This window comes from Numida meleagris, chromosome 5 (genome assembly GCF_002078875.1).
Source record: "Numida meleagris isolate 19003 breed g44 Domestic line chromosome 5, NumMel1.0, whole genome shotgun sequence".
In the NCBI taxonomy this organism is placed as follows: Eukaryota; Metazoa; Chordata; class Aves; order Galliformes; family Numididae; genus Numida; species Numida meleagris.
The window spans coordinates 61,730,798-61,744,120 of record NC_034413.1 but is presented as its reverse complement, the minus strand read 5'-3'; the positions used below and the strand labels follow the sequence as shown (position 1 = coordinate 61,744,120).

At 40.3% G+C, this 13,323-nt stretch overlaps 1 protein-coding gene across 1 annotated transcript in view; it reads left to right on the top strand.

Annotated features, from left to right (window-relative positions):
• Positions 1–8,976, top strand: part of CCDC14 (coiled-coil domain containing 14) — a 9,382-nt gene extending 406 nt beyond the window's left edge. Inside the window, exons 2-13 of the mRNA XM_021399801.1 lie at positions 269–324; positions 790–865; positions 1,723–1,795; positions 1,890–2,030; positions 2,251–2,478; positions 2,617–2,675; positions 3,492–4,056; positions 4,537–4,678; positions 5,277–5,356; positions 5,783–6,001; positions 6,077–6,209; positions 7,687–8,976. Coding sequence (XP_021255476.1) covers positions 269–324; positions 790–865; positions 1,723–1,795; positions 1,890–2,030; positions 2,251–2,478; positions 2,617–2,675; positions 3,492–4,056; positions 4,537–4,678; positions 5,277–5,356; positions 5,783–6,001; positions 6,077–6,209; positions 7,687–8,659 — 2,745 coding nt within the window. The 3' untranslated portion in view covers positions 8,660–8,976. The remainder of the gene's footprint in view (positions 1–268; positions 325–789; positions 866–1,722; positions 1,796–1,889; positions 2,031–2,250; positions 2,479–2,616; positions 2,676–3,491; positions 4,057–4,536; positions 4,679–5,276; positions 5,357–5,782; positions 6,002–6,076; positions 6,210–7,686) is intronic.

Sequence of the window (13,323 nt, the reverse complement as noted above, 5' to 3'; positions counted from 1 at the left end):
TGTGTGTGTGTGTGTGTGTGTGTGTGTGTGTGTGTGTGTGTGTGTGTGTGTGTGTGTGTGTGTGTGTGTGTGTGTCAGAGGGCGGCTCTCGGCCCCCCTCCGCGGGCGCTGTCTGAGCCTCTTGGCTCGGCTAGGAAGGTTTGGGCTCGCTGGGAGCGGCGTTAGGCCGCGGTCCTGCCGCCTTCACCGCAGCGGGCTGTGTCTCGGTGAGGAGCCTTCCTCTGCCCGCTGCGTTGCGAAAGTGAACGCGTATTTCTGTCATCAACAGGCGCTGTCTTCGGGAAGGCTGACGGGAGCGGCAAAGCCGGCCAGTGGAAGGAAACCGTAAGGCTGAAAGCGTGACTGCTCTCTGGGATGTGCGGGCAGCATCCCAGCAGCCGTGCCCAGCAGCACTGCGGGAGTTCTCTGCCTGCATCGGGGCAGTTCTCGGCTGAAGGCTGCACGCATTCTGCGAGCAGGCAGACACGGAGCGAGTGGAAAGTTTGCCTGCGGAAACACGGGGTTGTGCCTGTGCATATTGTGTTTGTGAAAGGTTGATGTTGTTGCTAGCTGTACTGAAGGCTGTGGAGTAAGGACTGAGCTCTCCTTGCGTGTGAGCTGTTAATATGCTGACTACTTCGGTTGCAGCAATCGGACTTGCAAAAAGAGAAGGTTATCTGCTGATAAAATGTTTCTTTTTTTCTAGTTTGCTGTTATTGAGTAAAAGTAGCTTTTATTTTTTTTTTTTAAACTTTGGCTGTTAAGGAAGTAGTGTTAACAGTTGTCATGGTTTTATTTGACTTTCTTCAGGCCTGGCTTAAGAAAAGCCTGTCATTCTGATGTGGAGGCTGGCTGTTCTCTCTATTCCACCGATTCTGACGATCAGGTAATTTCCCTAACTTCTTAATGCAGTCACATCTGTTATCTAGAGAGAATGGAAACTGGAATAGAATCGTAGAATTCTTAGAGTTGGAAGGGATGTCTGAGGGCCCTCCAGTTATCCAGCCTCACCTTGCAGTCTCCGGGGAGTGGGCATCAACCACAATACTAACCTGCTCCAGTGCCTTGCCACCCTTACCGCAAAAGTTTTTTTCCTTATATCCAACATAAATGTACCCTGCAACAGTGGAAGAAAAAACATGCTAAATTAGATACTGCTGGATCTGGACTAGAAATAGCTCCTACAAAGCCGTTGAGAGTGTTTATACAGCACGTTGCAGATGCTTGCAAGTTGGCTTGGTGTGCAGTAAGTTTGGCCCTGACAGCTTATTGAGGCATAGAATATATTGTGTGAACACACCTGTGCTGTTTGTAGTGCCAGAAGTGTAACCATGGCAGTCAGGTTTTGTGGCATGAAGAGTAAGTTGTATGAAACCAATGCTGGAGCAGTATTTTGTGTAGTGCTGAATCGATTATTTCCAAACTAAAAAAATACTGTAGGTAATAGTTTAACTGTAAGTGGAAATAATTAAAAAAACAAACACGCATGCAGTTACCAAAAAACCAAACAAATGGACACATGTGCAACAACACAATTTAAGTTTTTTTGCAAAAATTGTCTTTGCAGATTTTCTTGTGGTTGCGAAGTGATACATTGGAAACTAAACATTTTTACCTATGATCAATTTTTGATTATTGTTATTTTTTAAGATAACAGAGCGGGGAACAGCTTCCACAGAAAAGGCTGTTTTACTCAAAGAAAGCAGTGATGCTCATTTTCTGACTGAGTTATGCTTTTTGCAGGTTAATACTATTCATGATGGACTTGACCGTTGTGCAGTTTTACTGAAGAATATCCTAGAAAATGAAGCCACAGGTTGTAACTAGTGAGAGTTTAAGTTACATTTCTAGTTTTTGTAGGACTGTTGCGATTTGTTTTGTTGACCAGCTTTTGTTTTGAGTAATAATAGGAAAGGAGTCTATCCATAAACGTCCTGGGAGAACAACGTCTGTTAAAATTACTTCCAAGCCTTTGCTAACCACAGCAAGTACTTTGAAGAAGAAAGGATTGAAAAAAAACATTATTGCTCCCCACATCCGAAAAGAAATTGGTAAGCAGATTTCCTTGGGTTTGCTTTTTTCCCAAACATTGAGAGACTTCACGCTTGTTTATTGTGTAGATCCAGGAGACAGAACAAAATACTCAGCTGAAGTTGTCTTTGTTTTTACCTTTGCAACCTGATGCAGGGAGCCTGCTTTGGCAGGGAGGTAGGACAGTGATCTCTGGAGGTCCCTTCCAACCCCTACAGTTTTGTGATTCTTTCTCTTTAGTACCAATATCAGCTAAGAAACTTGCTTCATCTACTGAGAGAGAACTTCCCAGTGCAGCACAGCACCAGCTGGTTCGACCAACTCCCGTGCCTTGCAGTCAGCAGTCTCCTGTGATACGTGAGAAACTGTGTGAGCATGTGCAAACTCAGATGTCTCTGATAACTGGCCAGCCATCACAGAGTAACAATGAAATTCCTGCTGTGACTTCATTTCCTACCTCAGATCGTGGTGAGTGGAACTATCAATGTAGGGCTTGCTGTTTACTCCAAGTTTTGCCCTGGATTTCCTTGATTTATGGCAGCATCATTTTTCTTTTAGGATGTCAAAATGTTACAGCTTTTAATTACCAATTATCTGTGTCCACAGCACATCTGTGTCCAGACCTGTCCCTGCAGCATGCAGCTCATCCCTTATCTACTCAGGCTGTAAGTAAAAGTTTGATTTAGACTATTAATAAGCATTTCAAGGTAGCGCTATATATTTACTTATACACTGATTTGTGAGGATTTTGAGTTTATGTAATTTTTTCATTACGAAAAATTTTTGCGTATTTCAACCTCCAGTGATGAATGATGATAGAAAATACTGCAATTCAAAACATTATATACATAGACACCAAATGGCTGTTTCTGTATGGGGAATTCCATAATGGACAGCAAGCATCAAAGGTGAAGGAAATTACTCGTTACTGTTCATAATTATATTCTCAGTAATGAGCATAAGGATCTCTAACCAACTCCTCATTAAAAAATTGTATCTCATATGTAGCTTTTTCTCCGCTAATGATCAAGTTAATTACTTCTTCAGATACTGAGTAGTATCTTAGAGCCACCTTTTAAAATGAATGTGTATTTCAGGGCATAAAATAAAACTAATGGAGAGTACCAACGTCCCCCTTGGGAAATGTGGTAATGGGCTTGCACTTTGAAACTGCAAGGCTGTAGAGTTATCTCCCACCTGTAGGCAGTCCATGTGTAGTTAGTGCTATCCTTGGCTTTTTAGAAACACATCAACTTAAAACCTTGAGAGGTAACTCATTTCTTTTTGTTTTTCCCTGTTCTGAGTTGATTTCAAGGGATAAACAGTTAGAAAGCAAAAAACAAAACAAACAAAAAACAGCCACTGAGTTTTTTTTTCTTGCACAACAGCTGAGATCAAACTTCTTTAATGTTATCAATAACGTTTAAGATCAAATGTAAGCCATGTTAATTTTTTGTTTAATATGAATCTTCTTTATTCAGGATGTTTCCATAGACAGTGGTAATGAATGTGTGCCACAGATGGGAGAAGCTGTGATTTTCCCCATAGTTTCTGCTGCTCCCACTCCTGCACAAATACAGTCTGCCAGTTCTCTTCCCGCTGTGATGTCTTATGTAGCATCAGGTGCATCAAGTAACTCTGCAGGGCCTACATTCACCCCGTTATCTTCTGGCAGAGAGATGACCCCAAGCCACGAGCAACAGAGTAAAGAAGCAGACTTGATAAGGTGCATAAAAGCTCACCTGACCCTGTTACAAACGCGTGAAATGGCAAATGGCAGGACTGAACAGAAGCACTGTCACTGTCTGGCAACATGCAATGTCTCAAGTAATGACGAGGATGCTTCTGAAGAACACAGTGAGGACGTGGTCAGCGAAGGTGAATTGAATGTACTTGATGTGGCCTCAGCGAGAGATGCAAGCGGCCAGCAAGGCTTTGTGAAGAAAGGTCTAAAACATAGACTGGAAAGCGCAGACAAAACAGCCCATAAAGTTAAGATGGTAAAATATCTTTTGGGAGAGCTCCGAGCGCTGATAACAGATCAAGGTAAAAACATTTTCATTGTGCACTAGAGAGATTATATAAAAATAATGGAAGAGTTCCACTAAGTGAGCACGTGCTTCAGTTTCTGGAATGTATGTGTCATCTTGGAGTGGTTTTTCAGCAATTTCGATCTCTTGGTGCTTCACTGTGGCAAAGTATGAAGTTACATTTTGGAGTATTGTAACATTTTAACAGCAGAGATAGAGACAGTTGTCATTTCATATACCATGTTTTCCCTTGCCTGAGGGAGCAGCATGTCCAGATTATGACAGCAATCCTACCAGCAGCGTTGGTCAGAGAGGTGATGGATGGTGATTTTTTCAAGATCCTGAAGCATAGGTTCCATAGTAAAGCTTTAAAGTTTTAAATAAATAAAGATAGTATTCAGAATGAATACAAAGTTTTCTTTAGAAAAAAATGTGATACTGTGACATCACTTGGACTGTTCTATTACAGGTGTTTCTTTTTCCCCTCCTCTTGCAGATGACTCAGAAATGTTAAGGTTGATGAATGAAATCGAAGACTGCATTTCATTGCTCCCAGCTGTGGTGGGAAGCACAAATATACAGACTGAAATAGCTCTAGCTTTACAGCCCCTCAGAAGTGAAAATGCCCAGCTGCGTAGGTCAGTAACTCATCAGTGATCCTGTGTTTACTGCAGAAACACCTAGCAGATCTTTAACTGGTCTGTTCTAAATTGCGTATTCTGGCATTGCTGTGGTGTAAGTGTTGTGGCCTTTTCTTTTTTTTTTTTTTTTGCCTCTGCAGTATTAATATATTACCAAATGTGCTAGTAAGGCTATATATGTTAATTAATGCATAGATGCCGAAGGAAAATATCAGTTAACACTGATATTTTAGTGGCATCAGTTACATCACAACTGGGCCTTTGTCTAGGTGGGATTGGCTTATCATTCTGTCTGAAAAGTACAGTATTAACAAAGTTTGCTTATATTCTTTTTGTAGTATATTGTCAATTATAGAAATAGAGCTCATCTCGTGTAGATAATGCTTTACTTCAGAGTGTTGGGAAATACTTCTACCAGAACTCACAAAGTCTTTCGTGTTGAAGAAAGGTTGAAATGCAAGAACAAATATTACTAAAGCTTCTATATATTTGTGAAACATTCTGCAGCATTATATTCTTACTAATTTAAAATGCATTGCTTTTGAATTTATTCTGAACTTTCTGAAAACGCTCTTTTTCCTAAATTCACATTTAGGAAACTACGAATATTAAACCAGCAACTCAGGGAACAAGGGAGAAATGAGAAGACGTCTGGACAGAGCTGCAACTATGAATGTAAAGTACTAGTAGAGAATGATGGCTGTTGGGGCATTTTTGTTAAGACCTTGTTTAAATTAATACAGACATATACAGATATAATTAATATCAACAGTATATATTCTGGCCTTTAGTGGCAACTGAGCTAAATGCTGAGGATCTAATGACTGTGTTGCATGGATTGCTTTACTTACTTATGCTCCATGGATGCTGAAACTCAGGGGTTCAGCTCCAGAGCAGATTTTTCTTCCTGTCCATCCTACAGCGAGGATGAGAGATAACTAAGAAGGAAGTTTGTCTGTTTTATTTCTCTTCCTCAAAAGCTCCTTATTTTATCTGTGAGCTGAAGTCACATTACCAAGATTTCTTAAAAAGCTTAATTCAGTGTAGAAATCCAAACTGTAGCACACTACACGCTTAACGTTGTACATTTACTTCTGGTAGTGGCTTCTTTGCAGTCCTTGAATGTGATGCTCCAGACTCAACTGAAAGAATCGCTGAAAGGCCTTGAGTCACTGCAGGCTAAAAATGAAGAGCTACTTAAAATAATAGAAAGTCAGAAGGAAGAAAATAAGCATCTTGCAAAAGATATTCAAAATAAAGAAAAGGAATTGCTTGAAAACAAACAGCAATATGATATTCATTCCACCAAGCTCAAGATCGGTACGTGTTTTAGATTTGTTTATTCTTAGCATTTTTTAACTTCTGTAGTTAGCTAAATTCTTCTTGGCATTTTAGAAGTGGAGGAGGCATTAGCAAATGTGAAGAGCCTTCAATTTAAGTTGGAAGCTTCTGAGAAGGAAAATAAGATTTTGGGCATAACGTTACGTCAGCGTGATGCAGAAGTTAACCGACTGCGCGAGTTAACCAGGTACTGTTGGTAAAGTATTATTATTGCTTCTTGGCACTGCTTTTTTCTCTCTATACTTCAAATTATTGTATCTTTAGTACTACACCATCATCTTCATGGTAGGAGGTCATGTAGGCTGAAATCTCTCTTTGTACTTCTGCTAGTATAGCGCTATAATTCTATTGAAACAGATAGAATCATAGAATCAGCAAGGTCGGAAAAAACCTACAAGATCATCCCGTCCAACCATCCACCTACCACCAATATAACCCCCTAAACCACAGCCCTCAACAGAGCATCTAAATGTTTCTTGAACACCACCAGGGACAGTGACTCGACCACCTCCCTGGGCAGCCCATTCCAGTGCCTGACCACTCTTTTAGAAAAGAAGTATTTCCTAATGTCCAGCCTGAACCTCCCCTGGCGATCTGTCATGCTCCATGACATTAGTTCCATTTGAAAGTAAAATGCTACCTGAAGTAACTTGTGTGAAGTCTTAACACCTGTAGCAGACTACCTGTAAGGAGCTGCGTGGGAAATGCATGGATCTGAATACCTACTGATATTTCCCAAGCAGCTTTAGAACTAGGAAACTAACTTTTGATCTGAGTGAAGGAGAGATTGTTCTTCTCCTTTATACTGAAATCAGTCTAATTAGAAGAACTTGCAGAAAGATCTGTCTTCAAGACCCACAGCGAACTCTTTCTGTGGGAAGGAGCAGTCACTTATTTAATTCTGCATGCACTTGGATTAGATTATGCCCAGATCTTAAGTATGAGTGAGGATGGGAGAATTTCTGTCGCTGAAGGAAGGTGGTTGTTGCTCTCAAACTCTTTTTGGAACTATTACTGTGAACTTTATTTCATCGTGGTGTTCTATAAATCTGGTGACAAGCTTGGAGGTTCACAGAGCTTTCTGCATACAGAGTAGTGCGTGCATAAAATTGTCTTGGAGATAACATGCAGAGGAGGTTAAACTGTTATGTCTTGACAAGAGCTGATGCTGATTGGAATGACGGAGTATTTTTATTCATTATTTCAGATTCTTTAGTAGAAATTCAGATACATCACACTTTTCTGTGGCTATTAAATACTGACCAGCAGATGGTAGTATAATGACATCTTATTGCATGCTTGTATATATGCTGTATGTGTATATATAAGCATTCTGTATTTTTTTTATACAGAAAATGAGAATAATTCTTGTATTATATATTCTTAAGAAGCAATGGGAGAAATAATTTAGAAAAACTTTCTGAGTAATTTCAGTGGGATGCACTAGGCACATTTCTCTGAGCTGAAGAATGAATTTGAAGAAATTTGGAATCACTTCACATCTATATTGCTATTTTATGACACTCCGTATAAAAAGAGAATTGCATCTTTGCTGCAGTTAGATAAATCTGATGGTTTTTTTTGTTTTTTTTTTTAATATACAAGTTTTTCAAAAAGTTGCCACAACTATAGTTGATCTGATGAATTTATTTTTATCTTAACAGGACCTTGCAGGGCAGTATGGCCAAGCTTCTCTCAGACCTCACAGCAGACAATGTTAGACCCAAATCTGAAAAAGGCCTCTCGAGGTCTCTTTTGGATGACCATGAGAAACAGATGCAGCCCGATCCATGTCCTGGGAATACTTCAGTAATGACTTACCTTAAAAAATTAGAAATGGATCATATTTTGATAGATGCAGAGCTTCAGTTTTCAAATAAAGATGGAGAGTTACCAATGGTAAATCAAGCCAATGAAAATTTTGTTGATGAGGGAACTAAAATAAACCGTGTATTCTCAGAAGAGCGAGCATCAGCGTCTAGAGTATTGCCAACCTTTCTGGAGCAAGATGCAGAAACAGCTAGTGATTCTGGGACTTTAATAGATGAACAAAACAAGTTGGATGAGACTGTTTACATTCCATTGACTAGCAGTGCCTCTAAAAAACAGCTCATCTCTGAGAGAACTAGTGTACTACCTTATATGAGAGGGGCTTGTAAGATGCTGGACTACAACTGTGAGCCCTCGAACTCCGTGCAACAGAATAGAAGTGAAGTGTCAAAGGATCCAGCTATTCTGGATGCATTAAGTGCTGCGTACAGCATGAAAAAGGCTGTGGAAAACACACATGAAATTACGGGGGATAAAGTGAAGCCAGGAGACAAGGTCCAAATGAGGCCAAAAGGCACCTCAAGTGGAGCTGCAAAAGACTTCCCAGACAAACCAGGCCAACTTCAGCCTCATGTTCCAATGCTATTTCAGAAAGAGATTTCTCAGAAAAAAGGCAGTGAAGTAGGTGACGTTAGTTTTATTTCATTTGATGATGTATCAGGGAAGTCTGAATGGAGCGCATCTTCTTTCTCAACGTTTACTTCTCGAGATGAAGAGGACTTTAAGAATGGCTTAGCAGCGTTGGATGCCAATATAGCTAGGCTACAAAGAACTCTGCAAAACAGCATTATGAAACAGCAAGTGTGAGGAAACAAATCAGGATGTGCTTGCTCAGATAACTTAAGTTTTTCTGAGGGATATTAGTATGGTACTGATAGTATTTGTATTTTTTGTGTAAATTGAGTTCCTATTTGTTTAAATTATGAATGGGATTTGTTCCTCAAGTCATGGTGCTGCTTCCCTTGATGTGAACAACTTCAAACAGTTATAAATTCCTTTTTAAAAATTGATGACTTAACTTTATACTCTTTAACTGCAAAATTAATTCCTAACACAGCATTTGATAACTCTTTTTATGAAACTGTGCTTTTGGCAATGTTTTTTCTATTAAATGATAAACTATACTTGATGTTTTTTTGTGTGTGCTTTTTAAAATTTTCTTCCCTGAAGGGATGGTAACATACACAGGCAAGAAGCTCCGCAGGTAAATGCTAGGGAAGAGCAAGCTGCAGAGCAGCTCTACAGGAACATGGCGAGTTGAAAATGATACATCAGGATCACGCTGTTCAAAAAATAAATGCAGCCACCACATGGGATTTGCAGTATATGGTAGATCCTGTAAAATACATGTAGTAGTCCTTTTCCACTTGATGCTGGAAGACTCAGTTTTCAGTTTTGAGAACTGTATTTGAAAGAAAAATAAGTGGGGAGTCCATATGAGGGCAAGAAAACAACTGTCGGAGTTCTGTTCTGCTCTACAGTTCTGTTTTATGTTGGATTTTCCTTTTTATCTTAAGGAGAACTTAGCATCAGGGTGTTTTGTGTTTATATTCCAATACTGAGAAACAGAAGCATTAACGTGTTTCAGTTAACACAAAAGATACAAATTGGACATTATTTAAAGCTGGCAAACCTGTACCGTTAGCAAAGTGCTGGAATAGATGTGAGACAATTCTCCATGAGAGGAACTCATGGAAATTCCATAGTGGTTGAGGTTCTGAACATCTGTCAGACATTAATAGAGTCTGGACCGGGTCAGTTCAGCTCCTGCAGGAACAGAAGCAGAGCAGGGATCGATTCCAGTCTGTTCTCCCTGGTAGGACTTTCCAGATCTCATTGTCAAGAATATGGATCGGGGAAGGTTTCAAGTAATGGAGAGGTCGTGTCATTGCTGCTGTTCTGTTCCTCTTGCAGACTTAGCAGTGCTCAAATGTTGTATTTCATGACTCATGGTTTTTTAGAGAAAGCATCTTTGGAAATGTAGCAGCAGCAAAAGGACCTGAATTTAAGACTTCATTATCTGCAGCGTTGAGTTGTTCATTTTTCCCTAGAAAGCATTATTGCGCTTTGTGGTGCTGGCTGTTTCCCTTGTGTTTCCTGGTGGGACACAGGTATCAAGTTCTAGCACTTCCAAGTTTTTATCCATAGTTGAATGAACAGATTTTGAAGTTAGTGCTCTGTCCACATGCTGTGCTGTGTTGCAGTCCTGAGATTATTTTAGTTACTGTTAAGTGAGCAATAAAAAGGTATGAAGACAACACATACTAGGGAGAATGCCAACTGGCACTCCAGCTTTGAAAAAGAAAAGTTAGACTAAATAGTGACTTCAGTGATTTAGAATGCTTTTAAGGCTTGGCCTGGACTTCTTGGTACTCTCCCACCTCTTGAGCTCGGATTCAAAATAAGGTTGATGGTGTGAAAGTGAACACGTTTCAATTAAATATTTACAAGCAGCTTCACAGAAGAAGCAAAGGAAGATTTAAACAGTGATTATAGCATGTATTAAAGAGAAGCTACAATAAATTCTTGTCTTTAAAAAGACAAAGGCTGTCAGAAGAAAGGTGACCATTACTGCACAGACAAAATCACTTTTCTTGTGGTTAGGACTGTTGCTCTGAAGGAGGATAGTTACAATCTGTGCAAAGCAACTTGTCAAGATGACTGAGCGTGTTGTTCCTACTTTGAGAAAGAAGTGAACAAAAATTCTCTCAATGGGGAAGATGTAATACTATCTTGTGTCCTTCACATCTTCACAAAGCATGCTCTGTCAAAGCAAAGTGTAAGGACTGCAGAATGTATTTTAAGATAACAAGACGTGAGCGGATCTGTAGTGTGTTGAAGGAGGAGAAACTAAGAAGTGGAAGATTATTTTTTAATATAGTCCTTTGATTTGTATTCAGTTGTGTCAATCAGAGCCATAAGAACTTCAAATGGATTATAAAATTTCCCATGTGTGGACGTTCATTAGTTGGCAGCATTATGGAAGCAAAGCAAGCGACGTCAAATAAGCAAGTCCTTTAAAGGTGAGAAAGTTCAAGAGAAAACAATGATAGCATCTCCTACAAATTTATTCTTTTAATGATTTGTATATAATAATACTTACTCCAAATTAAATAAATCTTAGAATTTACACACTGTAAAAGCATTTTGACCACTTAAGTTTGCATAGTCTGAGAATTACAATTAAGATGCTACGTAACCAAGTAAAGGGATTTGTCTTTGCTGGCAAAAACAGCTTAGAAGTTATTTCTTCTCATTCCCACAGTAACAAAGTGGAAATGTCTGTGGATTAAAGGCATCACCTTTGTTAACACCAATTCTTGGAGCACAGAAGCAGCTCGTGCTGTAGTACATGTTGCTGCTCTTCAGCTGAGTGCTTGTCATGACATGCATTGGGATTTATTAGGATTCAGCTGTGTTACATGGAAGCAGTGCTTAGGTCTGCATCTGTCAGAAGCCTAGATGCATTCCTCTCCACACTGCTTTAAAGTACTGTTAAGTCTGATGCAGCTGTTTTTATTGCCTGGCTGGACTCCAACACCAAACACTTTCCCCACCACTTCCAGTTACCATCCCCAGTTACCCCACTTTTGCTCAAAACTGTGAGTATCTATTTGAAAGCAGAACTGAATTTTTACCTCTGCAAATCCACCATTCCAGCCAACTGTTCCAAGAAGAGCAATGTAATCTTCTGTTGACTTCAATTTTTGAACACAACCTGTCACAGAGAGACACTCCTGACTGAGGATTCCAGTGTGTTTGCAACGCAGTTCCAGCTTCAGTTGGATTTAAATATGAATGCAGCAAATGCTGCATTCATACTTAAATGCTCCTTCAATGAATGCTTCCACATGCTGTTTGAAGAACAAACAGCAGCTGAACTGAAAACCCAGACATTCTGCTTATCAGGACAAGAAGAGAGCATTATCCCATAGGTTCTCCAGCCACACCCTCAAAAGTTGGTTCAGGCCACAGACCAGTTTCCAGTCCTCATGCACAGCCCTACCACGACTCCCAGCCATGAGGTGCACCAGTGGTACAAGTTCACCTGTGCAGAGACCTGTTGAAAATCTCCTTTTTGCACCTTTGAGAACATCTGTTACTGATACTTCTACGCTATGCCCAAAGACAGTGTAAAATTTGGTACTAGAAAAAAATTGGACCAGAGAAAGAGTAGCTTAAGCTATAGCCAGAGAGCAGCGGCCATCTGTGCTGAAGCTAACATTATGTGGTTTATATGCCCTTAAAGCATTTGCATGTCTAAAGACTACTAAGAAGTAGTGTTTCTTTTAAGACTCCTGGTTTTATTCAAGCCCATGATGAATTCTGGCTACTTCGCTGCTGGAATGATACAGCCAAAACATATATTTTCTTACTGCCTCCTCCCAGATTCTATTCTGTATTTAGAGGCTAGCAGTGATATTGCAGTTATGATATTAAGCTAAGTGTAAAATACTTTTCTTGGCATGAGGTAGAATATAAATAGCTTTAATATCAGTTTCAAGTTCTCTTTATTCCTTAGGGAGTACCAGTTCTCTCTCACACTGAATCTCAGAACGAAGGTCATCCCAGCATCACTTTTGCCCTAGCACCCTCTGCCCAAGAAACACAAGCAGAGCAGGGCCAGGACCTCTGCTCTGCCCCCAGGACTTCAGAACTCTTGCTCCACGCAGATGTTCCCATACATTCCCACTGCCTTCGTCCCCATTCCCTCCCATCCTGCAGAGGTGCAGCAGTTCACCAAGCTATCGCCATGATATCAGGCTCTCTCCAGTGCTGGTGTTGTCTCAGCCTAAGTTTGTGTTTTTGTGCAAAGAACTTCTCACCATGGCACTTTAACACTTTCCACTGGCCCCCACACTAGGGCTTGCGATTTAAGGGCTACTGATTTCCACCTTCCCTCTGTAGCACCAAGCACACAGGAATGTTGCCTCCAATTCCAGCCTTTAAGCCTCTCTGCGATAGAGCAATAGAACTTCCTATGGGCAATGAGGCTGGAATTTAGGTGATCACTGTCACAGCAGCTGTCGACTAAGGACTAAGCCATCAACTGATATGATTAACGTCATATCAGATTTTGACATGAGCTCTTTCAAAAGTACTTGCTATTTTTATTTGAAAAGGCCTTCCATTGTCATTCATTGCCATTTGCTTGGTGTGTCATATCCTGAGCAAACACAGACGTTTACCTGTTTGACCTTCAGAGTTGAGTTCTTCCCAGGAGCACTCCTGAAGAAGGTCACTTTTTTCTCGGCCATTGGGTAGTTCAGATTCAATCATAGAATCATGGAATCATAGAATCATAGAATACCCCAAGCTGGAAGGCACCCACAAGGATCACTGATTCCAACTTCTGTCTCCACACAGGATCACCCAAAATCCAATGTTTATGCCTTAAGGGCTTTGTCCAAACTGAGGGCCATGACCACTGTCCTGGGGAGCGTCAGCTGCTCCTCAAACATCTTCCCCTC